The sequence below is a fragment of the Peromyscus eremicus genome, chromosome 8b, assembly GCF_949786415.1.
Source record: "Peromyscus eremicus chromosome 8b, PerEre_H2_v1, whole genome shotgun sequence".
Taxonomy (NCBI): Eukaryota; Metazoa; Chordata; class Mammalia; order Rodentia; family Cricetidae; genus Peromyscus; species Peromyscus eremicus.
Genome location: NC_081424.1, coordinates 24,899,686 through 24,927,090, shown reverse-complemented (window position 1 = coordinate 24,927,090; position 27,405 = coordinate 24,899,686). Strand labels below are relative to the sequence as shown.

At 34.0% G+C, this 27,405-nt stretch overlaps 1 protein-coding gene across 1 annotated transcript in view; it reads right to left on the bottom strand.

The window, feature by feature from the left end:
* Nucleotides 1–27,405, bottom strand: part of Nkain2 (sodium/potassium transporting ATPase interacting 2) — a 594,649-nt gene that overhangs the window by 492,405 nt on the left and 74,839 nt on the right. Inside the window, exon 3 of the mRNA XM_059272973.1 lies at nucleotides 7,212–7,292. Coding sequence (XP_059128956.1) covers nucleotides 7,212–7,292 — 81 coding nt within the window. The remainder of the gene's footprint in view (nucleotides 1–7,211; nucleotides 7,293–27,405) is intronic.

The following is a 27,405-nucleotide window of genomic DNA, read 5'->3' as shown; positions in this document are numbered from 1 at the left end:
TATCTCTTGCTCATTCTCCAAATAATTTTCAACATAAAAATATTCTGTAGAATTTCTCTCTTATTTTCAAACTCATTTATCAAGACTGTCAAAATTGTTTTACCAGTTTAACAGTCTCTTCATTTTAGCCATGAACACAGAACTCACCATTTCCCTAATAGCAAAACTTTTCAAATATTTGAATGTTACCTTCAAAGTTATGCCTTTTTATAAATTCCCTTAAATGGTTTTTACAGGTTCAAAGTCTGAATTCATAGTCTCCTTTCCCATCCAGAGAACATAGCTTTTAAAAGTCAGTTAATACCTTTATATTATACCTTCCTAAAATACTCATTCAATCAACAGAATCTGGTATTAACTTTTGGTATATACTCATGTATTCACACAACACACATATACATTTATACATACTAATTATATATAGAGTGATGGCTAAAAGTACAAATACATGAGCATATATACCTATATATGGTATTTATAGCCACACAAATACACATATACACACACAAGCACACACAAGCATGGTTCTAGCCAAGTCCTTTATCCCTCCCTCCTCCATCTCTCTCTCTCTAAATGGATGTATGCCTGTATAGATATAGATATAATAAAATAAATAGATTTATAGATATCTAAACATAAAATAATGAAAAAATGTTTCTTGTTCCATCTCATAATCAGTATAAAAGACTTGTTAATTACTTTAAAAATCCTGTTTCTTTTTCAAGTATATTTTGAAAAGAATTTTGCATTTTACAAGTTTTTTCTTCTTTAATAAGTGAGTATTGGATATTGGATGCTTCAGAGGTGGTGGTGAACCTTTTGCACATTAAATTTAAAGTGACAATATAATAAGCATGTCTCCCAGAAGAAGCTAGGGATGTGAGACTTGAACTTAGCAACAAGATCAATCCTGAAGATAAAAATCTGGCTGACATATGTTTAGAGATGATTACTTAAATTATGATAGAAAAATAACATTTTTCAAGTAAAATAATGTTGACAGAGAAATAAAAAGGTTCAATGACTCCATTTCCCACTTAAACGGTATTACAAGGAAGCAGAAAAAAACAAAGAATTGATAATTGAACAAATAAGAAAATAATCAGCAGAATTTAATAAATACCAAAGTATGCAAATCATAGGATGGTTCATTTCCAGTGTTACAAAAGAACTACAAAATAGTTAATGATTACTATCAGAAGACAATTTTATATTTCCTAAAGCAAAATATGCCTGAAAAATTAATTTTTTTCTAATTAGATTAGTTGTAGCAGTGATGAGAAATGTCTGCCACAGTTGTTGGCATTTGGTCAGTTGGGATCCAAAGGTGGCACTCTTTGGAAGGTTAGGGAGGTGCAGGCTTGTTGGAAGAAGTACATTAGAAGACTTTAAAGCTACACACGTCGTGGACTTCCACTTCTATCTCTCTATCTCTCTATTTCCTGCTCCAGTCCCTAGGCCTCTGCCTGATGCATGCCCACCTGCCATGATGGGCTCTTATCTGGAGTCTTAAACTCAAACAAACCCTTTGTTCTACAAGTTGCCTTGCTCATGGTGTTTTACCTCAGCAACAGAAAAGTAACTAATACACCAAGGAAAGTAAAAACCTAAAAAAAAAAAAAAAAAAAAAAAAAAAAAAAAAAAAAAAAAAAAAAAATTTGGATCCAACATACTTTCCTGTTGATATTTAACAACATTAGCCTTTTTCTTTGTGACAGCAAGTATTGAACCAAGGTTCTCTAGCTTGCTAAGTAAGCACTCTACTGTGTAGCTACATCCTTGTCTCACTTTACTATTCTTTTCTTTTTTTTTAATTTTTTTATTTTTATTTTGCAATACAATTCAGTTCTACATATCAGCCACAGATTCCCTTGTTCTCCCCCCTCCCGCCCCCCTCACCTTCCCTCCAGCCCACCCCCCATTCCCACCTCCTCCAGGGCAAAGCCTCCCCCGGGGACTGAGATTAACCTGGTAGACTCAGTCCAGGTAGGTCCAGTCCCCTTCTCCCAGGCCAAGCCAAGCGATCCTGCATAGGCCCCAGGTTTCAAACAGCCAACTCATGCAATGAGCACAGGACCCGGTCCCACTGCCTGGATGCCTCCCAAACAGATCAAGTCAATCAACTGTCTCACCCATTCAGAGGGCCTGATTCAGTTGGTGACCCCTCAGCCATTGGTTCATAGTACATGTGTTTCCATTCGTTTGGCTATTTGTCCCTGTGCTTTATCCAACCTTGGTCTCAACAATTCTCGCTCATATAAACCCTCCTCATTCTCACTAATTGGACTCCCAGAGATCCACCCGGGGCCTAGCCGTGGATCTCTGCATCCAGATCTCTCAGTAGTTGGATGAGGTTTCTAGCATGACAATTAGGGTGTTTGGCCATCCCATCACCAGAGTAGGTCAGTTTGGGCTGTCTCTCGACCATTGCCAGCAGTCTGTTGTGGGGGTATCTTTGTGGATTTCTGTGGGCCTCTCTAGCACTTTGCTTCTTCCTATTCTCATGTGGTTTTCATTTACCATGGTCTCCTATTCCTTGTATTCCTATTGCCTAAATATACTCTTCTTATATTTAGGCAGCATCACATTTATTTGCCCATACAGGCTAGGCAAGCCTTGAACCTGACATTGTTCTGATTGCCTCTCTAGTAGCTGGGGTTATAGGTGTGTACAATCATGTCTCACTTAAAAACAAATATTAGTTTTTGAAGAAACAATGTAAGTAAAATGACTATAGCATATGTCCCACCTTTCATTTTTATATCCAAGGTCATAGAAGACAAGTTTGATATAAACATTGATTGCATTGATCATAAATATGTACAAACATTGGAATCTCCCTAAATGAATAATTTTTGTTATGGAAAAAGCCAAACTGCCATTGTTGTAATGGTCTATTATTCTGCCTACCATTCATTTCTGTTTTTAAGGATTTGTTCCTTTTAGCCTACAGTGTACGGAAGGTTTTTAATCTTCTTTCTTCTTCTTATAGAAGAGAACACTTTTATCCTCAGAGCTTGAATTGAATGTATTATCTGACTCCTTCAGATGGCAACATTTAATAATAAATTACATCTAGATCCTAGAAACAACTATGAAAGTCACTAAAATATGAAAGCTTTCTAGAAGTAGCTTCCATACACTTCTGAATCACACACACCATTAAATATAATTAAGTACTATTGCCTAGGTTTCACTAGGTAAATTTCGAATGTCTAGTGGAATCTGACAGACATGTACCTGTGCCCTTAGTCTTACGGGCTTAAGGAAAAATAAATTGCTCTGTCCTGGGTATGAAGTAATGCCCCTGTCTGCCTTCTTTATAAGTTTAGTGTTTTATTCCTGTAAAACATGATCACCATTGATTAGTGATTCTCCTCAGAAGAGGCATGAATGGACACCTCAAAACAGCCCTTTCAGAAGACGTGGTGACACCCAGCTTCCACTGGAGCAGCTTACAATTTTTCAAATTTAACAATTTCATTTTTTCAGCATTTGAGTAGACCAATAAGTTTTTTTTAATGTGTTACTATGAAAACTTATTTTCTCATCCCAGGTGAAGAAATTAACAAATAAATCACTATAATATATGTGTTTTTGTTCAGTTATGTACTTTGAACCTAAAGACTACTATAGACTAAATGATGTATCCTTTCATCTTTTTGCAATAATTCACCTTAGTTGATGGATAGGATGGGTTTTCATTTCTATCTAAAAAATGATAAGAGGATCATAATTACCTAGTATAATTTAATGAAATAAGAAGATTACATATGAAGATTTCTCAAAACTCCTAACACAAGGGTTCACTTCACATTTAGTGTTCAAAGGCAACTTCAAACAAAGTTACTAAATACAATAAATTGAAAATCTATTTCTTCTTGGTTTCCAAATAAGACATCTATTAAAATACCAATTCAAGGAATAACACATTATATGATACTTGATGATATTTAGTTTAAACACTATCATGTTAGCTACTAATATAAATAATGTAGAAATTGTTACTGTGGTATGGGTGTTTTGTTGCTATGATATTATATATTCCTATTATATGTCAACTTAAAAGAAAATCAAAAAGCATTTTCTCTATTTGATAAAAATGAAACTAATTTTATCTTTTGTGAGTTCTTTACAGATACAATTTCTTTTTTTTTAACCTTTTTAGAGCTTTATTGGGAGAGGGGGGAGAGAGAGAGAGAAAGAGAGAGGGAGAGAGAGGACAGACAGAAGGAAGGAGTGGAAAGGGAAGAGAGGGCACAATTTCTTTTTTTATTAAGGAATTTTAAAATTCATTTTACATACCAACCACAGATATCCCTCTCTTCCCTCTTCCTGCCCCTCCAGCCTTCCTTTCCCAACACACACCCTCATTCCTTCCCCCAAAAAGATAAGGCCTCCCATGGGGAGTCAGCAGAGCCTGGTACTTTCAGTAGAGGCAGGTCCAAGCCCCTCCCCCTGCATCAAGGCTGTGCAAGGTGTCCCACCATAGGTAATGGGCTCCAGAAAGCCAGCTCATGAACCAGGGATGGATTCTGATCCTACTGCCAGGGGATACCTTAAGCCGATCCAGCTACACAACTGTCTCCCACATGCAGAGGGCCTAGTCCAGTCCCATGGAGGCTCCAAAACTGTTGGTATACAATTCATGAGTTCCCATTAGTTTGGTTTGGTTGTCTCTGTAGGTTTTAGCATCATGATTTTGATGCCCCTTGCTCATAGAATCCCTCTTCTCTATTTCTAACATACTCATTTAAATTTTGGTAATAGTGCTGTATTTTCATAGCAATAACCATATAACTATTTATACAAAGACATCCAAAGATCGAAGAGCTTAGTCTCACATACTATACTATTGTAATCAAATAATTACTGATTGTAGACACTGAGTTCATTCATGGTTGTACATAGTTCATAACCACATGGAAAATTGTTTGCTTAGAAAAAGAAACTGAAAAGAACTATAGAAAGGAGAACCCAAATTTTGATCTCTACATCAGTAACTAAAATTTAACTTTGTTTTATCATTTCTTGCCTATATTTGTTGTAAATGAATACTCATTTTCATATTTTATGGAAAAAGACACACCTGTCTCATTATGCACATCTCACTGAATGCCTTCTCTTATTCTATTTCCTGTATTTATTCCTGAGATTCAAGTAATGGAGCCTTCGGATGTGATACACAATGTCTTACTTTTTAGAGGGTTGAAAATGACGATGGTTCATCTGCTATAATCAAGCTACTGTAAGCAGTCTCAACAGAGCCATTATTGCTTTTTCATGAATCTGTACATTTTCAGTCACCAGTGCCTCCTACTAGCATTGTACTCCCCACAAAGCGTGAGCTACTTACAACAACAAAAGAATTAGATGCTACAACAATCATACCTTTCTCAAATCCTCTGAGCAGGAAAGAAAACACAGAACAGATAACTATAGAACTTAGTCCTTTATGGTTTTATTTGAGATTATTTGTTAAAAGGAGATGATTAAATTTTCATGTATTCAAAAGCCTTGGTGTACAAGAAAATACTGTTAACTGCTTCATTGCTGATGATGGACAATCATTACATGCCTGTGAGAATAAGATTTCTCAGTCTTCAGCTTGCAGCTTGCTTGGGCTTCAGGGTTTTAGGATGTGTCCTCACAATTGTTTAATGATCTTGTTCAAAACCACGAGATCCTAATCTCTATTCTGTCTCAGCAGATACACATGGAAAGTTTGCTACCTCCAGAGAACATCTGTGCACTCAGCTTGACTTAGCTCTCATTCTCTGTGTTTTTATGTTAAACAAACTCCGGTTTGCTGAATCATTTCACTGTCTATACTCCTGACACTTGACTTACAATTTTAAGGTGACTTTTGTAAAATGGAGACTATTGTTAAATGCCATTCTAATGTGGAATGTCTTTGAAGAAAGCGGATTACAGAACAGCAGAGATATATAAATGGGGGACTAATTCACGTCCCTGGGACGGCGTGCTGCCTTTTAAGCAGCGATTTCATCTGTGTTTCTCGTAGAGAAGCCAGAACAATTTTTTCCATTGGTCACAGCTCCTTCCCAAATGGGCTGTCTGCTGCCACAGTATACAGAATGACTCTCTGTACAAATCAGAATGGTCATTATCCAGGCTGACTGTGAGGAACTAGTCCCAAATCTGATCATTGAATATATCCCTAGATTCTTCCTCATCCCATAAAGTCATGCTCTTATTTTCTCTCCATCTTTTGTCATTGAACCAAAATAAATAAAAATGATTTCTACTCAACATAATTCCATAGCACAGATTAAATGATAAGCGAACACTATTAAAAATGCTAAATGTTTTGTCAAACACCTACATATATATTATCAGCCCCTATTTCTCGATCTTGACCAGATATGTAGATATGGGGAAGTGTTGTCTAGAGACTATTTTTTCTTCTGAGTCCTGGGTTTTAAAGATGTCAGTATATTTCAGACATTCTTACTAATGTGATAGTGATAGCAAAAGAATATTTCACATCTTCTATCTTCCAACATTAGCAAAAAGAAGTTGGTAATTCTCTCCAGAGTCAAGGTTTACTTAAGTGGATGGATTGCCTTACTGACTGATTTGCTGCAACAGTGCTACAATAGAACATTGGTGGATTTAGAGGTCTGCAGACTACATCATTTCAATGGTCAATGAATTCATGTTAAAATTACACCAGTGTCCCGACACACTAAATAAAGAAATCACAATGGAAACACCAAGAGTTTTACATCTCCTAGACTATGTTAGAATAATGTATTATTTTCATTTATTTTTATAATAAATTATTGCCTTCTAATAACAGTTTATGGATTGTCTAAATTATTGTATTCTGATTTAAGTTCAACCAGGAAAACATTGTTGAATATAAGGAAATGAAGTGCCTTCAAAAAAAAAATCTTAAAGACAGTTGTCTCTGAAAAATATACTATTTGGCATTAGAATTCTCTCATGGATGTTATTAAGGCATAGTACATGAGTAGTGTTATAATACACATCTCATGTTAATTTTGCTAAAAAGCACAAATCGTATCTTTGCAATGACAGAAACACAGAGGTAAAAGTGAGACGCCCTTCACCTCACCTTCTCCCACTGCATCGAGAAGACAAGAGCTAGGAGAGACTTGGCCTAACTTATGAAGAAATTCAGTAATGCAGGAGTGATGACCCAGGCAAATCAGATGGCAAATTACCTTTGAGAGATCCCCCGCCTCCAAATAGAAGCAGATAACAAACACGTTCCACGTCACCCAGAGGACTAGCCAGACAGCATACTGTGAAAAAGCAAAGGAAGAAGAGCAGAATTAATTTGGAATTAGCTGAGTCAGAGGGCAAATAGATCTTGCACTTCTGAAATTCAAATCAAAAGATTAGGTGAAAATACTGGATATTGCTTACATCTAAAGAACACACACACACACACACACACACACACACACACACACATATATATATCCATATATGTATATGTATATATAATGTTGATTTCTTACAACCTTTTATGGTCTCAGAGCTCATAAAATACTGAAGGATCTTTTTTTTTTTTTTTTTTTTTTTGGTTTTTAAGGCAGAAGAAATAACAGTTTCCCTCTTTCTATATAATGGGTTTTTAGTTTACAGACATGGAGATAATTGGATGCTCCCATAGATACACTAAATGTGTAAAAAGAAAACATTTTTGTTTAGTAAAGTCATTTTTTATAGTGAATATGCAAACTTACTTCACATTGCTAAGGTTATTCCCAACACAATGGTCCTCATGTCCATGTCCCATGTAGTCAGGTTTTTTTTCTTTTGTGTTTCATTTCTTGGCTCATCTTCTTATATTATCCTCTCACAAACCCCATGACATAACAGTAACCATTTAGCAATTATCCATAACTTTATTCTGTTGCCTGCTTAGTGTATATTCTGCAGTGGCAACGAATTTGCTTAACAAGTCATAGTTTTGATCATCCAGTCAAACAAATTATTTTAAACACCTAGAAGTCAATATCCTAGAAAAACACTGCAGGTAACAAAGACCAAAATTAATTACCCACAAACTCATGTCAAATGAAGGAGATGATTTTTACAAGGATGAATATCACATAGGAAATGATCAAATTATGTGTAATGTGGATACAAAGAAGGAAGATGGGAATAATGCATCATTTATCTTAAGAAACAAAATGTGAAATCTTTTTTTTTTTTTTTTAAAAAAAAAGAGGTGACGCTTCCTCTCTAAGAAATGAGTGAAACTGACTGTCAGACATAAGTTAAAATGTGAGCAATGATTGGAATGGAGATATCAACAAGAAAATGGCAGGCATGGGTTTTGCTTTGTCAATTGAAATCACGGGGTCTTATGTTACCTTCTGCTAAATAAACCCATGGCTTCCATCTCTTTGATAATGAGTTTCATATCTTTACGTCACAAGTCAAGAACCTCCATGGTTTTGAACCATGCTGTCTTTTAAGTCACTTATTTGAGCTCATCCCTGTAGACATCCTGGCCTCCAAACACACTGTTGACTTTCTGTTCTGTGGACTTAAAGTACATTTTTCTTCTCAGGGTCTTTTACCGTATAATTCCTTCATCATTGATTTTTTTCCTTTTCTCTACACATTACTCTTCACATCCATCAATATTTTACTTTTCTTCAAAGGTCACCTAAAATAACACTTGCTGACAGACACGCAGTTACAGCTGGCTGAGCTTTTCATAGTGTTTTAGCTGATGTTGCTGTATTCATTTCACCCTTAATAGCATCTTTAATTACTTATATATAAATGTCTAATGTTCAAACAATAATACCTTTAGAGAATATATTCTTCTGTGTATGTCCATCTCCCTAAGCTCCTTGGATAAAACAGACATTCAGAAAAATATTATTTTTAATTCAGTGAGTGAATGATAAGAAACCGAGATAAAATACAACTTTCAGTTGCAGAATACCGCCTCTACTCATGACATCATTTGTGCAGGCATACTGTGATCATTCTGTTATTTGAGGAGTCATGAAATTGTTGGGTAACAGTAAATGATGATTACACAGCATTTTAAAGATGTTCAGTTGTACCATCTGCTGTACAGGGCTGTTGTTCTGTGCAGCATAGACTGACGAAGGCCAAATCAAATGGTCCAAGAACAAAGATATTTGAGATGCTACCTAGAGTGTGGGCTGAGAACTGATGATGAGATTCATTCACTGAGTAATTGCAGAAGAAGACGATCTTGATCTGTTGAACAGGGATCCCATGAAACATTTGAGTTTGATCAGTGTATGTATTTAGGTAGCTCGGCTTACTTTTAAACTAAATGGGGGGTTATTATCAATTACTTTGAGTATTTATTTTTTTATCAGTTTCTTGGTAGGTATTTAGATTCCAAATACTCCACAGATCACCTTTTCACTGCAGTTGCTTCCTACTCTCTGCAGAAGCATTTTCATTGTATCTGACACATTCTAGCTTTGCTTTGATTTCCTGTAATTTGAAACAAACAAGAAAACAAACAAACAAAATCTTGTTCATTTCAATGTCCTGAAGTATTTTACCTATGGTGGTTCCTAAGAGTCTGGGGTCTTGCATTTATTTGATGGATAGATTTGGATTTTAGTTTCAGAAATACAATGAAGTTCTGGGTCCATATTGATAACATGATGAAGAAAAAAATGTACCTACAGTTTGCAATCATTTAGTTAACTTTTTAAAAATGAAAATAAAGAGAAAAGGATAGGAAAAGTAAATTCATGTTTTCCTTTGGTCCCATTAACACATTTCTTTGCCTTTTAATGATGGATGGAAAGCTGAGTAGATCTTATGAAATGATAGATTAGGAGGTTAGCAAAATATTTGGGAGGAGTGCATGAAATGCTTTTCATCACATGACTCAAACGTTCCTGAAATTTGTCATTGGCAGGCACTAAAGAATGTTAATGCTAGATGGAGGATAAAGCTAAGAAGTAGAACCTTACTTGTGGGAGCACTGAAATCAATCCTCAAAACTTAAAAAGTAAACAGATAAATAAAGACAGAAAATGTCAGTGCAGTGGTTTTTCTGTTGAAAATGTAATTTTCATTTTATTTTACTTTATTTTATTTGTATGTTTTGCCTGCATGGGTCTATGCAGCTCTTGAGTGCATGGTGCTAGAGAGAGGCCAGAAAAGGGCATAAGATTCTCTGGAACTGTAGTTACAAATGGTTGTGAGCTGCCATCTTGGTCCTAGAAATCAAACCTGGATTCTCTGAAAGAACACTCAATGCTTTTAACCACTAACCCATTTCTCTAGCCTGATGCTGTTAGTTTTCTATTACAAACCTGAAATTATATATAAAATTTATCAAGTGGTAGAAATATTACATATATCTCCACAGGTACTTGTCATACTAGTTTATCCAACAACACAATGAATATATAAATAACAATTTTCTTCTCTTTGAGACTAATATAGTCTTTCTCAAATTATACTTAATTACTTACATGTATACATAAATTGTATTCAGTTTGGTTAAAACTTGAGCTGAAATTTTTTGGTTTAATAACCATAATTAAACAATATTATGGGAAGATGGCTAAGATCAGACACCCCATAAAAATACATTACATAGAAATTAAGAACATTGTACATATCATCTGCATCTACCAATTAGGAACTCTACAGATTTATTCCAGCTATATGGTATCATTGAGCTTCAGATTCTACAACTGTTTATTAATAATTGGTAACTCAGAGGGCTTCTATGAGGCTAGGTGATGGAGTGCTTCAAAGCATTCATTACTTGAATGTTCTATAGCTATTGCCACTTTATTATAATACTTACATTAGTGCATTGCACTTTGTCAAAATAAGACAGCAGTGACACCAAAAGTTTATCATACCAGACTCAGTAAAACACACTCCACTCATGTATCTAACACGTCATTCTATCCAGCTGCCTTTGCAACCAAGAATTATTTCCTTAAGATAATATGATTATCTCTAACTTAAAGGTGTTCTTTTTTTGTCCTTTTACTTAAATTCCAAAATTAATATGTACATCACATTTTGAAGGAAGCAGTTACATTTTTAAATGAAGACAATATTTTTTCATCTTTTATTACTATATCATATATTTATGAATCACATTCTATATCTGATTCTATGGGTTTCTTTTCATAGTATTTATGGTAAAGATTCTGCAGGTCCACCTTTTCCAAGGGTGACACAGAAGCACATGTTCCTCTTTCATCTTTGTGTTTCTTTGAATTACTTTTATTTCTTTGTATACTTTACTACGAGTCAGGTGGCCCCAGAAAATACTAGATATTACAAGCTTACAGAAGAGAGTCATCACTTTTAGTGCTCTGGGCCCTTGAACAAACAGAGGAAAAAAACTTGAGTGTACTCATAGTAATCCTGGTAATCATTTCATTATGCTAAATAGAGGTTTTACTAACTTTATTCCATTTATCTTGATGCATTAATTATCTTTCATTTAACTTTCTTTTACATCATCATTGCTTTCTTCATTTTTTTATTATTCCTTTCTGTAATCATATTTCTTTTTTAGTAGCTAATGGAAGTATTTTTCTGGACCAAATATCTTCCCATTGGATGTTGGTAGTTGCCTGAGTATTGATGAAAGAATTTGCATTTCCTTATAAATTGTCTGGCAGTGATTTTTTTTGCTAATATACTCTACTGCTAAGCCTGTTCTTCAACTTGTTCATGTAATAGAAATTATAAGGGTCTGTACTAACTTCTTTCCACTTGCTACAGTGAGTGGATTGGCAATAGTTGACCATTGCTCAGCTTGTATGTAATTGGAAATGACATTCTGCCTGGAAGAACTATCCTAACAAGATGACAAAGAGTTGCACTGGCTAGGTATCACCTCACTTGTGGTTTTCTTCAGTAAAACGAATCCTGCTTCAGTCTCATTTTTTCTGTGAAAAGTCTTATATTTTACCTCTCAGATAAAAGCTTAAAAGCTTTGATCTATTATCTGTGATAAGATACAAATCCCACTTCTTGATGAAATTCACTTTTCAAGAACTGATGCCTGAAGCACCCAATAAACCATTTGAGAAACTAATGCGATCTGAATCTTACCAAAATGCTGAAAACTGTTAGCTATAAATGAACTAATGATTCATCATGATTCCCCTGTTGTCTTGTGGCTCAAACAACAAAATCAAATTACCTACATAAAGTAAAAAGTAGTTAAGGCTCTTACTCATCGTAGGCAACTCAGATATATTTGTGCTCTGTGTGTGTGTGTGTGTGTGTGTGTGTGTGTGTGTGTGTGCGTGCATGCACACACACGCACACACATGCACAGGGACACATGTGCCAGGACAAACTGTGAAGGTCAGATGACAACTTTTGGGGGCTTCCTCTCCCTCTCGACTGTAGCGTCCTGTGTCATCAGGTTTTCTGGCAACCATCTTTACCACCTGAGCCAACCGACTGGCTTGATACACAGCTGTATATTATGTTGGAATTGAGATTAGGTGATGCAAGGATAAAATAGTAATACATTTTTTATTTGGAAAAAAATATCAATCACATCTCAATGGCACTGCCAATTCCTCTCATTTAGACTATAAACGCCTAGAATTAACCTTTAGATTTTTAAGGGGTCTCATAGATTCAGCAAGACAAAGCATGCAATTTGAACATAGTTTGCCAGCTTCACATGCCAAGTTATACATGTAAATTTACAGTTTTTATTAAGATAAAATGAACTTTATAAACTGTCTGCAACTATAAAATAGAGCATTGTTTTCCCAAAGCAATCTCATTTTGAAAAACTAAGGAAGAACAAAAGAACTTAAGACAGATACATTTTCTCATAGTTCTTGCTAAAAATTTCTATAAAATTAACATCAGAAAAATTGACTTTATTTTATGATATTAAAAGGAAGAGGCAAGCATTATTTGAAATAGAGATTTAAGTTTATAGTTTGTCTGCCATGCTAATTTCATGTTTAATTTTCTTAAATATTGCCCAATTTAGAAAAATTGTTTAGCATTATTATTATTATTATATGAAAGAGAAAGACAAAGGTACTCAATTGTCATGATATATCATAAGTGATTTATTAGTAAAGAAATTGGTCATGAATCACTTCACATTCATTAACCACCAGCTGGATGCCTGAGCCTTCCGAAGATGTGTCAGAGAAGCATTACAGGATATGACCCAATTTGTCTACCAACTTGACTTCTACTTCCTACTGTAATATTATCAATTATTGATATGCAATCTGCAGGGATGTTTTCTGGTTTGAATATTTTCCTTAGGCTACAAAAGTAGTATCAGCAACTAACATCACTGAGACCATGCTGCTAACATAAACGTAATGATGCATCAACTCGGATGAACTTCCTTAAAACAATTCCTTAAAGCGAAACATGGGGAGGTTGGAATCATTAACAAGTAGGTGTTTATAAGAAAAGGGAAGATGTTTGAAAGATTGATTGAAACATCTGCTTCCAAAAACAAACATTTCTGCTCAGCATGCTTTGGACACACTGATGAATTGCTGAAGGCTCGCGGTGTCCTAGGTTAAAGTCCTTATTGCTAAGGGCTGCATCTCCTGACCTGTTGAGATACTGTCGTCACTTCCTCACCTGTTGTTAAGATAAGGAGCAAAAGTAGCCAAAACAATCCATTTATGTTTCAGTTCCTGATTATTTCATGCCAAGAGAAGTCTGCATTACAATGAAAATCTCCAAATCCTGTTATACCCAACTCCTGCTGTAAAACTTTCTCTTTTATAAGAAATCGCTTCACAAAATACACTATCATTATAAATTATAATGCTCCCAGGGATGAAGTCTCTGGTAAGATTATCATTCAAAGTCTCTTAAAAATCTAATGCTATGCTGAAAATGGGTTCACATGTCTTTAATTTTAGCACTGGGGAAGCAGAGGCAGGAAGGAGGATCTCTGTGAGTTTGAGGCCAGCCTGGTCTACAAAGAGAGTTCCACGACAGCCAGGGCTACAGAGAGAAACCCTGTCTCAAAAAACAAAACAAAAAAACCCAAACAAACAAACAAACAAACAAAAAACCAAAACCCAACCAACCAAACAAACAAAAAGCAACAAAGAAAGATTCTATAATTTTCAAGTCATTTAAAAAAATTCCCCCATTTGCAGGCCTTTTTTTTTTTTTTTTTTTTTGTTATCGAGAGTAATAAAAATTCTGAACATCAAGGAGGAGAAATTGAAGTAATATCATACTTAGGAACTATGCATTTAACATTTTAGTGGTATCCTCATTCTCCTTTCTCTGTATATTGCTGAAGTCCTGTCATGCATACATTAAACAGAAATATTGCTCTTTATTCTATACTTCATGAATTTTACTTGGTAAGGAAGTCTTATTGAATAGGCTATAACATACATGAAATTTCAATCATGCACTGAGTTATTAGGTTAATTCTCTGTTACTTAAACTTCCAATGCTTTTATTCTGTTTGTATTAGTTCTGAGATACTAGGATTTACTTAAATATGTTAGTTTAGTTTGACATCAAAATCCTTTTGGCAGTCATACTTGAAAATGTTTAACTCAATCAACAGTCTATAAATTTTCAAACATTCAGTGGACAATATTTTAAAAAATATAAAAATGACTATTGGTTTTTTTCAGAACTAAAAATCAAAACAATATCCCAGATGTATTGTTTGTCTTGAAGTAAAATGTGAAAGTAATTTCCTTTGATTAAAAAATAAAAATATTCATTAAACACAAATCAGATGTTTGTGAATATTTTCTTGTGCTTTAACTCACTCAAAATATTTAATGACAGGAAACTTATTTCTCTGTAGTTCCTGAGGCTGGAAATGTTCTACTGAAAGGCCTTTGCCCATGTACAATAATTTTTGTTATATGGGAATATTCTGAATACTGTGTGCAAATAAATTTTAGGTTGAAAATTTAATAAAACATAATTTGGTGAAACACATCAAATCATATTCAAACTATAAAAGCTAAAATTTATGAGACACTAAAAGTATATAGTGATTTTATTGTTTTGTACAGTAGGGTGTTGACTTGTGGGTCTGCAATCCAACAATGAGTGCAGGGGGAAAGACTCTCTAGTTTGCTAAAACTACAATTTCCAGTTCATTGTTTCATATTTATCACTATTTGTAATTTGGAGTGGAACCAACAATCTATTCTTTCTTGCCAGTCAGCAAATAATTTAAGTCCCATATGGTTATCCTTTTGTTTTTTATATCTTTGTTTAAAGATTTTATTAGCAACAGTTTTCCTTCTGTTCAAGGTATTTGAATTGCCAAAAAACCACTAATGATGCTGGTTTACTCTTATTTATCATTTGAAGATCAGCCAAAATGCTTTATAAATCTTTTAGAAAGTTAACTGCCATGAGTTTGAAAGGGTGTGTGTTCAGACGTGTGTAGACAGGTGCACACATATATACAGGTTTTCCTCTTTTATCACTCTTCACTTTATTTTTTGAAATAGCACCTCTCATAGAGCGTGTGCCACACAACTAGCTGACCATCAAGTCCCTGAGATTTGCCATTGTCCTCTTACTCTGTCCCCACACAGCGTTAGGATTATATAAGCAATCCTGTGTGCCCAATCTTTAACATGTAAACACTTTACCCACTGAGACATTTCATCAGGCCCTGAACATTTTTATACAGTATATCTAGTATTATTTTTATTTCATTGATCTTCATCATCCTCCCATTATAGGTTATATAACAGCCTTTCCAGACCTATGCACACATAAGTTTCCCAAACTTGGAGAGATATTAACTTATATAGCAATACTGGATAGAAAATAACTTTTTTTCAGACATGAGTATGGAAAAGTTAGAGGTGGGCTGATGTCCTTTAATATAAAGAATATCCAATAACATCACATATGTCTTTTAAGAGGCAGACAGGTGGATATTTTATACAGAGAAGGAAAAGGGGTAATTGGAGGGGAGCAGTGTGAGGTCTGATTGTGCTGGGTTATGTAATGACAGGTCTTCCCAAACACCATGGAATTTTGTAATCACCCCAAACCCTAAAACTCAAGATCTTTGGAACGCTAGACACTCTGGAGGTAAGGAGAATCCTGATTTTACCTATTATACCAATATCAGACTTTAGGAATTCAGGAGTATTTATTTTGTGTGTTTCAGAAGAACAAGTTTGTAGTGGTTTATGGTGGTAATGTCTAACAAAAGCACAGGAAAACAGTACATCCACAAATACAACACTGGCATACATAATACCTAAACATATGTGGTGATGGGTAATTTAGATATTGAGATGTTCTCCTTTACATCCACTATACTACTACCTCTGAATCACTCCATTGCTAATGTCACAGTGATGCCCAGACAGAAGTGTCACAGTTTGGAGAGGTCTCAGATCCACAGAAACGAGGGGGGAAAAAACAAACTACAGAAAATCTGGGCAGTGCTATTCATTATATCGTCAGAGATTTCTGTGTAGAAAAGTTATGAAGCAACGCAAAAGAAGATTAAAGGAAAATAGATAAGACAGGAGGTGGAAACAGCTATCCACTAAAGAATCTGTGATGTATTTCCAAAGTAAGATGCTTGGTTTCAAAATGTTACTCATTATTCAAATCTTTGTAGAATCAAAGATACCATTTAATGAATAATATGATGAAAAGACTATTTTTTTAAATACAATTTGTATTCATTAAGTAGTAGGGTTCAATTTATCAGCTATCACTTTTGCTTTAAAAATTAGGATAGTGATTAAATTACAAATTAATATATAGTAGCCAGAACCTTGGTATTTATGTAAATTATTTATCATTCTTCCTTTTCACAGTTATAGATTATAATGAGTAACTATTGTCATATGTGGTCCACGAGTGAATGAGAAGCATCACAGTTGGGCATATAGATCTTTATGGCCAGTTGGAGCACTTTGATGACAATGTCATTCTAGCTGATTGTAAGCAGGTAGCATCCATATGTTGGTCCTCAGCTATGCTTCATGAAATAATTCATGGCACCCTTGAATAATGATACTATTTGTAAGACAATCTCACGTAAACCAAGATGATGACCTATGAAATCACAAAGCCAGGTCTCGGTCCAACCTTGATTGATCTTGACTTGCTCAACATTCCTACACGTCTGCAAACTATTAGCTGGAGAAAAACACGCATAGCATGCAATTTTCTTATTAGAAACATGGGATCGATAAGGTATCAAATTGCATTCATTCTGCTTAACGTGCTGTATAGGGTAGTGAGTTCCCCCATAAGTCCATATCTATCACACAGCTATCCTCAGAGTCTCAGCCCACCACTGCTCATGTAGTTACTTGTTTGGTGATTGTGGTCCATGTGAACAAATTGAGGAGAAAATGTTCATCTGAGTGGACACATGCAGCATTAAAATAAATTTCTCTGTGGGCTATAGAAAGGCTCAGTGTTTACGAGTACAGACTGTTCTAGAGGACTGAAGTTGGGTTCCATGTACACATATCTGTGGCTCACAACCATCTATAACTACAACTCCAAGGGGTGCAGTCTATGGCCCCCTAGGACACCTGTACACATGTGCACATACACACATAGTTACAAAATAAAATAAAATATATAAAAACACACATTTCTTCTACAAAATTTTGAATGATGTGTTCAGGTACCTTTTGTGATAAAATTGTTCATTGAGAGAGTGAAATTCTAACTTTACATAAACTTATTGATGTCATAGTTAAAAACTTATGATATGAATTAAAAGTACACAGTGTTTTATCTACCTCATTCGTATTTTTTTAGTTTACCCCAATTATTTTTTTTTGTGGTTTAATATCGTAAAACTTGGACTCTGACCAATTGGAGTTGAATTAATTTTACTAATATTAATAGAAATAAAAAAGTTAAAAAATCTTATTAATTGGGATTCCTTTGAGCTACATACAATTTAATATTGAACTGTTCTATAGACTTTATTTTTTTTCTTTTAAGCCTGTGTTTGAATGATGTCATGGCACTAGACATACAATTCTTGGAAGTTCTTTTACATCTTCATGCATAATATACGTGTAATACCATGCAGATACTAAGACAATGGATAGTTCAAGTTCTTTCCTACTACAGCAATTTATTACCTCAGGGGAGAAATTATTTCTAGAGTCAGTCAGTAGCTCCTACATATAATTAACTTGGTTATGTCACAAGTTGGCTCCAAATTCAATCAATGACAAAAATATTTTGATTGTTGTGGTATATACAAAGTATAAAATTCATCCTTGAACCAAAAGGATGATAATCCATTCTGAGAGTTCTGATATCCATACAATTACAAGGACATTCTAAGAGAATGTAGAAAGGACTATCTGCCATGGCAACATAAGCATGCCTTGGAATTTATTTTTCTTTTTAGTATACAAAAGTGAATAGTCATTATATTTATCATGCATTTTATAATTTTGTTTTCTAGAGAAATATGAAACCCTTTGCTTTAGTAGTACAAATAAACAAGTAATATACTAGGAAAGCCCATAAAATATGATATTTTAGGCCACCTATTAAGGAAGGACATGAGAAATAGACAAACAATAGTGAAGATACAACTTAAGAAGGAACAACTTTAAAAAAATGCATGTGGTGTTAACTGTCTCTACAGAAATGTCAAGCATCTATGTGATGGGACAGCAGAAAACAGTGATACATAATGTTAAGACTACTACACAGATACAATAAGAACTTGAGGATGGAAGAGATTATCATAGAACATTTCAAGAGTCAAAAATAGAAAGCTAGTAACAGTTTCAAATGCATGTCACTATCTTATTAATATCTGGTAGATGTATGGTGGTTGTAAGTATTGATTGAACAGCATAGTGTACTTCTCCACCCCCACTTTCGGTATTAGAGGCATCATTTGTCTCCTTTGGCCAGAAGAAAGGCTTTAGTGCCTTTAATTGTCATGTGACCTCTCTTCACAAATTTAAAGCCATTCTACTAGTCAACTAAAGAGTCTTCTAAAATATGTATGTTATCTTAATTGAGGGATCAATATCAACTTCATATGTATAGAGGTCAAATATATATATATATATATATGTGTGTGTGTGTGTGTGTGTGTGTGTGTGTGTGTGTGTGTGTTTGAATTAATAAAAATATATCTGATGTTATTTTAATTTAATATGTTAGAGAAACTTCATTCCTTCTGGGTTATTTGTATGGTATTTGACTGTAAGAGTAGTTAAATAATAAAATTATCTCAAACATTATATTGTTACGATAGGATTTCTTAACTTACTTTCAGGCAGAAACATTTTTAAGATGTATATTTTTTTCCTGTCTGCTCAAAAGGCAAAATAGACATTTTTCAATATTTCATGCCATTTCTGTCCTTTGAATACCTCTTCTGGTTGGATGCTGTCAGGGTTGAAGCTTAATCACATCATCACAAAATTTTGTTTGCTACACTGTTACTTTAGTCTTAACAAACCTGGTGTGCCAAGAAATACAAAAGAATGAAATTCTTAATGAGAAACCCCTTTGTTAAAGTCTACAGATTAATTCAGTGTTGGATAGGAAATATTAAAATAACAAGTCCTTTAATAAATGTGTATTTTTAAATGCATGTGAGATAAGAGGGCAGTGATACAAAGTCTTCCTAGAAGAGAAAAACAAAATAAAACACCAAACCAAACCAACCAACCAACCAAACAACAACAAACACTGAATTCAATAGACTCTTTCAAATGGACTTGTGTGTGTGTGTGTGTGTGTGTGTGTGTGTGTATTTGTTTTATTTTGTTTGTTTGTTTGCTTGCTTGGCTGGTTGGTTGGTTTTTTGAGACAGCATTTATGTGTAGCCCTGGCTGTTCTGGAACTCACTCGGTAGACTAGGCTGGCTTCAAACTCAGAGATCTGCCTGCCTCTGCCTCCCGAGTGTTTGGATTAAAGGCCCGAATCAAAAAACCATCCAAATTTTTTATATTTTAAATTGATAGATAAAATTGTATTGTGTGTCTTGTCCTGTAAAAAGATGCTTTCAAGTATGTATACATTGTAGAATAATAAGCCCAACAATGAACATGAACATATGTATTCATATAGTCGCCATTTTGATGGTGATAATATTTACTATCCCAGAATTTTCAATAATACAATGTATCATCATTTTATACAGGAGATCTATTGAAATTACTCCTTCCCTTTAACTGGAATTATTTTTTTAGCCAATATTACCCCACTCTCCTTCCTTCTTTAGCATATCTATTTCTGGTAAAGTTACTAGCATATTTCTCTATAAAGCCTCAGGGTGGTGGCATGCAGGTATTTTGAATAGTGGTAAAATTTTCTGTCTGCTTCTACATCAATGTTTTAGATTTCATATACCTACTGATATGATTATGAAGATTATCTTATGTGGTTGGATTATTCCCTTATTTCATTTGTAATAACATTCCTCCTGTTTTTTTCCTGTTGTTTCAAATAACAGAATTCATTTCTACTCTCTCTCTCTCTTTCTCTCTCTCTCTCTCTGTATATGTATGTGATCATATTTTATCACTTCATTCATTCACTGATGCATGTAGGTTAACTGCACAGCATGGCTAAAGTGAGCAGTTCTGTAGTAAATATGGAAATATCAATAACTGTTTTATAAACTCATTTCATTCCTGAAGATAAAAAGCTGATAGTAATTCTGCTAGATTTTAAATTAATGCTATATTTAATTTTTAATGAACTTCTCTACTGTTTTCTATAATGGCTGAATAGAAGATTCTTAAAATTTTTGTTTTATGGTTCATCTTTCCATAGTCAAACAATGACAAAAAGTTACTTGAGGAAAAAGATTCCAGAAATATATAACACAGTCATTGTAAATTGTGTATCACTTGAATAGTGCCTGAAATTTCACATCAACCTCTCTGCCTCTACTGCAGGGCTTCTGTTTAAGTAACCTTATTTGCTTTAAAAAACATCATCAAAGTTCAAAGAAAATAACCCTGGTAATTTTCACTTTCCTATAAAAATGCTTCAATTTACTAGAATCAATATTTTCCATATTTTACTGTGCTTGACTTATATGTGTGCAAATTGTTTTTAATATATATAATAATATATTGTTTTAATATAAACAACCACACATATTGTTTTTAATCAGGGTTTTGTTATGCAGCCAAAGTTGGTCTCAAATTTGCAATCTTCCTGCTTAAGCCACTCAAGTATTGATACTAGAAGTGTGTGACATCATACCTGACTACTGAGCATAATTTAGAACTCAAACTTGAATGTAGGTGTATGGATGTTTTGGTATTATCTGTGACTTCAATAATGCATTAGGTGACATAAAACTCATCCAATTATATAGACATATCCAAAGTTTCATTGTCCTGAAATGCTATAGGTATTTTCCTCTATATTTTCTTTAAGTGGCTTATAATTTCAATTTTTTAAACTGATTTGGAGGTGTATGTTCATTTATTTTATATTCAAAGAATTATTGATGAAAGTATATTATTATATAAATAATAATATAATAGATAAGAATATATTAATAGTACATTATCTAGAAATTTCCATTATTAAGATTATTTGAATTATTTAATAGAAAGATCTTTCAAGAGGAAAGAAGTCCTGATCTTAAATATAAACTGCATGATGAATATATATTGGCAATATGGCAAAATATCAGTATTTAAAGCTTGATAGTTTTTTAGCTAATATTTTGATGAATGCAAAGGGAATATTGTTATTTTTTTCAGGTAAGTATACTTTTTCTCATGTAACGAGCCTTAGCTACAGTGCCCGTGGGCTTGTCCAACAATGGTGGTGATGATAAACAGAATGTTTCACTTCTATGTCAGCCACTTAGACAGTCAATCATTTTTATTGGAAATAATGACTGCAGAGAGACATGTACCAAAAGTATTAGCACTGGGGACCACTTTATGTATCATTCTAGGAAAGTTTGCTTTCAAACAATAAAACAATTTCTTAAGAAATTTATCTTATGAAAAGCCATCATGCCCTTAATGACCATCAGATGATATATCAGGAAGACAGGAACCATTTGATCAAAGTGTTTTCAGAAAATAAGACCTTAAAAATATGATAAAATAATACAAAATGCAGAAACCTCTATCTATCTATATCTCTCTCTCTCTCTCTCTCTCTCTCTCTCTCTCTCTCTATATATATATATATATATATATATATATATATATATATATATATATATATTATGAAAATACCCTTAGGATGAAAAGAAGGCTGTGGGAATGATCTGCAAGCATTGATAATGGATAATTAGGTTTTGACATATACATTAATTGCTTTCAATCTTCAAGTACTTTAAAAAGTAACTGTAGGTTTAAAATTACTAACTCACCTGTTAAGCAAGGATAAAAAGTCCAATAGCCATCCTTTTCTTAAATTTTATTTTCCAAGTTAAGGGTAACTTTGGATTTAGTCCAAAATGATGTAAGAAATCGTATTTTATAATTTGACCTAGACATTGTTATTATACGTTCATCTAATTACTAAATAATTTGCATGCTTATCCCATATATTTAGAGAACTCTATGGATCTTGATTGATAACTTATATAGAATATTTCTTATTTCTGCTCCTTGCCTATATATCCTAATTCCAGCCCATAACATACAAATTCCTGACCACAATATCTTACAAGATAGCTAATTTAAGTATTGGAAAAATTTTATTCCAACAAATTTAAAATATGTCTTGCTTATAGTTTTCATATTAATACTGTCATCTTCATATAGAAATGTTTTTACTATATAATAAAGCCTATTTGCAAACTAAAAAGATCCACAAAATTTCAACAATCCATCTCTATATATACATAACTGTTTGGGAGATAAGGACCTCTTCTATAGGCTTTTAGCACTCATACTGTAGTAGTTGAGTGCCCAGGTGACCTTTTAGGATACCAACAATTTTTCCTCCCATTACTAAAGGTGTTCTGCATTGGCAATTCATAGCCAAGTTATGTCTCCACAATTATTCTTGGTTGCTTTAAATTATCTTTCCCTTGGTTATTAATTCCTTTTAAGGAATCTCATCTCATGACTGATTTTTGTGGAGGTGCAGTTTTCTTAGGCTCTCTCACAATCCTGGAAAGATCAGCCTGGCCTCAGAGCTCCGTGTGAAATCCATGGAGGCTTCTATTGCTACTGGCTTGCAGTTTATTCTCTCTTGAATGATCTTGCTTCCCCAGTCCTTCACAGATGTTGTTCCTGGGAACACTCTAATAATGGCCTGCACACAAATCTCTATCTCAAAGTCTGTTTCCAGAGGAACAGAACTTATAACCATTCAAATCAGGAGTTGTCTTTGAAAATGACACTAAATGGAGACTTGAGATGTAGATCACCTGATGGCTGGCAATAAAAATCTTGTCACTTGAAATCGATGGTGTAATGATAGTTTGGGGATTGGCATAGCATTGAAAGTCAACATTTTTACTGGTGGTGAACTGAGATGACTCATTTAGACAAAACTAATGACAAAGCTGTCAAGCAAAGAGCAATAGTGAACTCCTAATAGAAAGCCTGTCTGAGAAAACTAATAGCCAGTGAGTAAGAGATGACATATTAGTCCTCTGTACTAAGAAGTAGAAATGACTCATCTGGAACAAACTGAATCATTCTGACTGGATTCCTGTTTATTCTATGGATTGAAAAAAAACCCTCATAGAGCTTATATAATATTTAGTCTACAGCACAAGAACTTGATAAACCCACCAGACCTATGAAGACATGTTGAGTAGTAAACTTGGAGAGGGTACATACAAAGAATCTCCCTCTGGCATATGGGAAACACCCCGCATAAATGGCTATTACATGGTGTTGTATTTCTAGTAAGTGGAATACTTAGATTCACAATGGAAGAGCAGATCAGAGTGGTTCTATAATTGCATACTTAGAGAATTTTGCTTCTATTTCTAAGCTAGTTTCTGAGGATATAACTAGTTCCTGCTTAGGATTCTTCCCCTAGATTATAATGCAAAAGTTCTATTAAGTTGACTGCATGACTGTTGCAAGTCACCTTAGACTCTTTGATGCCAGACACAATCAGAGAACAAAGGTGGCCCTTTCCTAGCAAGAATAACAGACCTCGATCATCACTGAATTTCACCTGAATTTCAATACAATTGAAATCAGGATAAACTATGGGTATCTCCTGATTATTTCCTTCCCAGTCAGACTCTGGATCATTTTAGAAGATAAACTGGAAGGTGGGTAGATGAAATTTACTCTTCTTATTTTAGTTATTTGTCTAGCAGTAGTGATAAAGTGTCCTGACATGAACAACACAACAAAGGAAATGTTTATTTTGGATCACAGTTCCAGGGTAGAGTCCATCATGAATGGGAAATCACTGTAGCAGGGGTGTGAGGCAACTGGTCATGTTGTACCCATGGTCATGTAGTACCCTATCAGGAGGCTGAGGGAGATGAATACTCCTGTCAAGAAGGAATGAATTCTCTTGTCAAGAATCCAGCCAATGGCATATTGCTACCCACAAATATATTGAGTTCTAGTTCAAGACAGTAAATATTAACCACTACTGTTCTGGAAATCTAGATAGAGTGGCTAGTACATGATTGGAGTGATATGCATCCGTTGTTGCTCTGGGACCTACTGCAGGATGAAGCTGAAGTTATCTTACCAACAGGGCACATTCATCATGTAAATGAAACCAATGATGAATATGACATTTCCAGATAGGGCAATGGTAAGTTATATGATGAAGAAACGAGAAGCTTGATACTTTCTAGTCAAGTTTTCCAAGTAGAACTAAATTCTCATTATGTTAATATAACTTAAGGAATAATTATGGCTTCTGTCCAAAAGGAACACATGGACAATATCCTGGAGCATCCACTACAGTCTAAGATAAAGAACTTTTTAACTGAATCCCTCATCTTTCAAATGCCTATTTTCCACTTTTCAATAGTATTAAGAAATACTTCTTCTTAATGTGGCGATCTTTTTTTCATTCCCTTTGAAAGAATTATACCTTGATGGGCTGACAACAATTGGCTCATTCAAGGTTACAACACAGCCTATATCCAATATCAAGTCCATGGGGGAATATAAAAACTTACCTACATTGTCCTAGTTTTTTAATGGATTTATGAAATGCCTTCATGGTTTTAGATAGAGCCCTATCATATCAATTGTAGTGTTACTTTTTTTTATCTGATTAATCAGATTCTTGTCATTGAGGACATACTTCAATAGACTTGTCCTACATCCAAAGAAGTGATCTACATGTATAAATCACTATAGACTTTAGCAAAGAGAAAGATGGTGAATTTTTCCAGTAAAAATGAGGTTCCATGAATACCTTTGGTATGATTAACATTTGTATAAGAAATAAAGCAGTACAAGACTCAATTATGAGTGAAAATTTGTTCAATATCTGAGACTAATAAACTGTATAAAAGCATGGTAGGTTTTTAAAATGACATAATATATCACCCTTTCAAAGGATATATAAGTATAAACGTGCAGCCATATATTCATACCATCTGTAATATTTCCCCTATGCTTCTGAAAAGTAGCATGGGCAGACTAGTATGAAACACTGCATTCATGAGATTTAATTCTTCTTTCTTCAGTTAGATCACCCTGTCCATTTTCATTGTTTTATGCTTTTCTTGTTCTATGTCCTGCTATACCCACCAGTAAAACCATATCATGCCCCACACTAATTTGAATGATAATATGTTGGAATTTATAAATTACTCATCATTTTATAGTTTTGAATATTTCTAGACTTTTTAAAAAAGAATTAGGAAGAAAACTCCAATAACATTCAAAAAATTACTATATATCCTATTTTTATTCTACACATATTTCCCTTATGAGTACAAAGCAGCCCAAAATAATATCATTTTTTGGTGAGTGCATCTGAATACATATGTTTTATTATTAAACAAGTTCTTTAATTTATTTCTGTCACATTATAACTCTGAGTTTAACTTGGAGTGAGTCTATCGACATGTACAAATAATAAATACCATTTATTCCTAGATGAAAATGTACTAAATACTACTTTAATAATTTTACATGATGGATTCATTTAATCTTCAAACAACAGTTAAATAAGTAGCATTATTATTCCTATTACAAACTGAATAAATATACATAAGACTGCAATGTTTGCTAACACCTCTCTATTCAAAATTAGACTAGATGTCTTAGTGAGAAAGGGGAATATGAAAAATAATGCCTTCAGAAGAAACTAAAATTGGTTACTCATAGATGGTATGATTATTTACATGAGGATTGGCAAATGGGTGGTTAGAACTAATTTGGTGTTCAATAATGAACAATATCCAATACAAATAACAAAAATATTCTCCATACACGTAGAAAAAATAGAAAACCTTTAAAAAGAAATGGATTCTGAAATTTATATCTTACACTTGATAGGCAGCTATGTATCTTAAATGTTCACAAAGCCACTTTAGAAACCAAACAAGAAGGTGGTATGTCCAGGTTATGTATCTGAGACTGGACACTGGGAACCACAGGGTGTAAGACCAGAATGTTGGTAGATGTGATCAAACTACTAAGAAGTCTGAATAGCGAAAGACAATAACTTCGGATGCGTTTCTTGAGATGCACACTCATCAGATCATGAGTGATTCATTCCTAGAAGGGGAGGACTTTACCTAGATTAGAATGCTGGGTCTCAGTCTCCAGCAAAGGCCAAACATGGAACAGTGGGATAAGATGTTGAAATTGAAGGAGGGGAGAAGGATGAAGAGAGAATGCAAGACATGACTGTGGTCACATATACCTTCCTGGTAAGACTGCCCAATACAGCAAATAAAAATTAATTCCATATAGAACTAAAATTAATACCTTTATAAGAAAATCAACTTATACTAGGAAATTTAATTTGGTATCTAATTATATTCAATCTGTTAATTATTCCTCCAGTAGTGCAGAACTTTCTAGAAGTATAGAATTTCATTTTGAGGGAACAAGGCCAGAATTTAACCAACAGTAAGCAGAGCAGGAATGGAAAATGAAGTGAATACTAAAGAGGCTTTTGAATGTGTTCTCTTTATTTTTGAGAAATCACATATTAAAGACTACAATGATAAAAAATTAAATCTTATGCCACCATGAAAATATGGGAAGTCATAAAACCACAGAAGAGTAGGCATAAAAGGGGAAAAGGGAAAAAAAGCTTTGTAAACTATCAAATCACAATGATGAAAAAGAGGGAACGCTTTACATGCTAAATAAACAGAAAAAAAACAACCAAAAATCACTTCTCACAAATAAAGCCTTGAAGTAAATAGTCTATATTCAATATTTATAAGATACAGACTAATTGGCTGACATGGTAAACATTAGAAATAAAAGACTTAATGATATTCTGAATTTA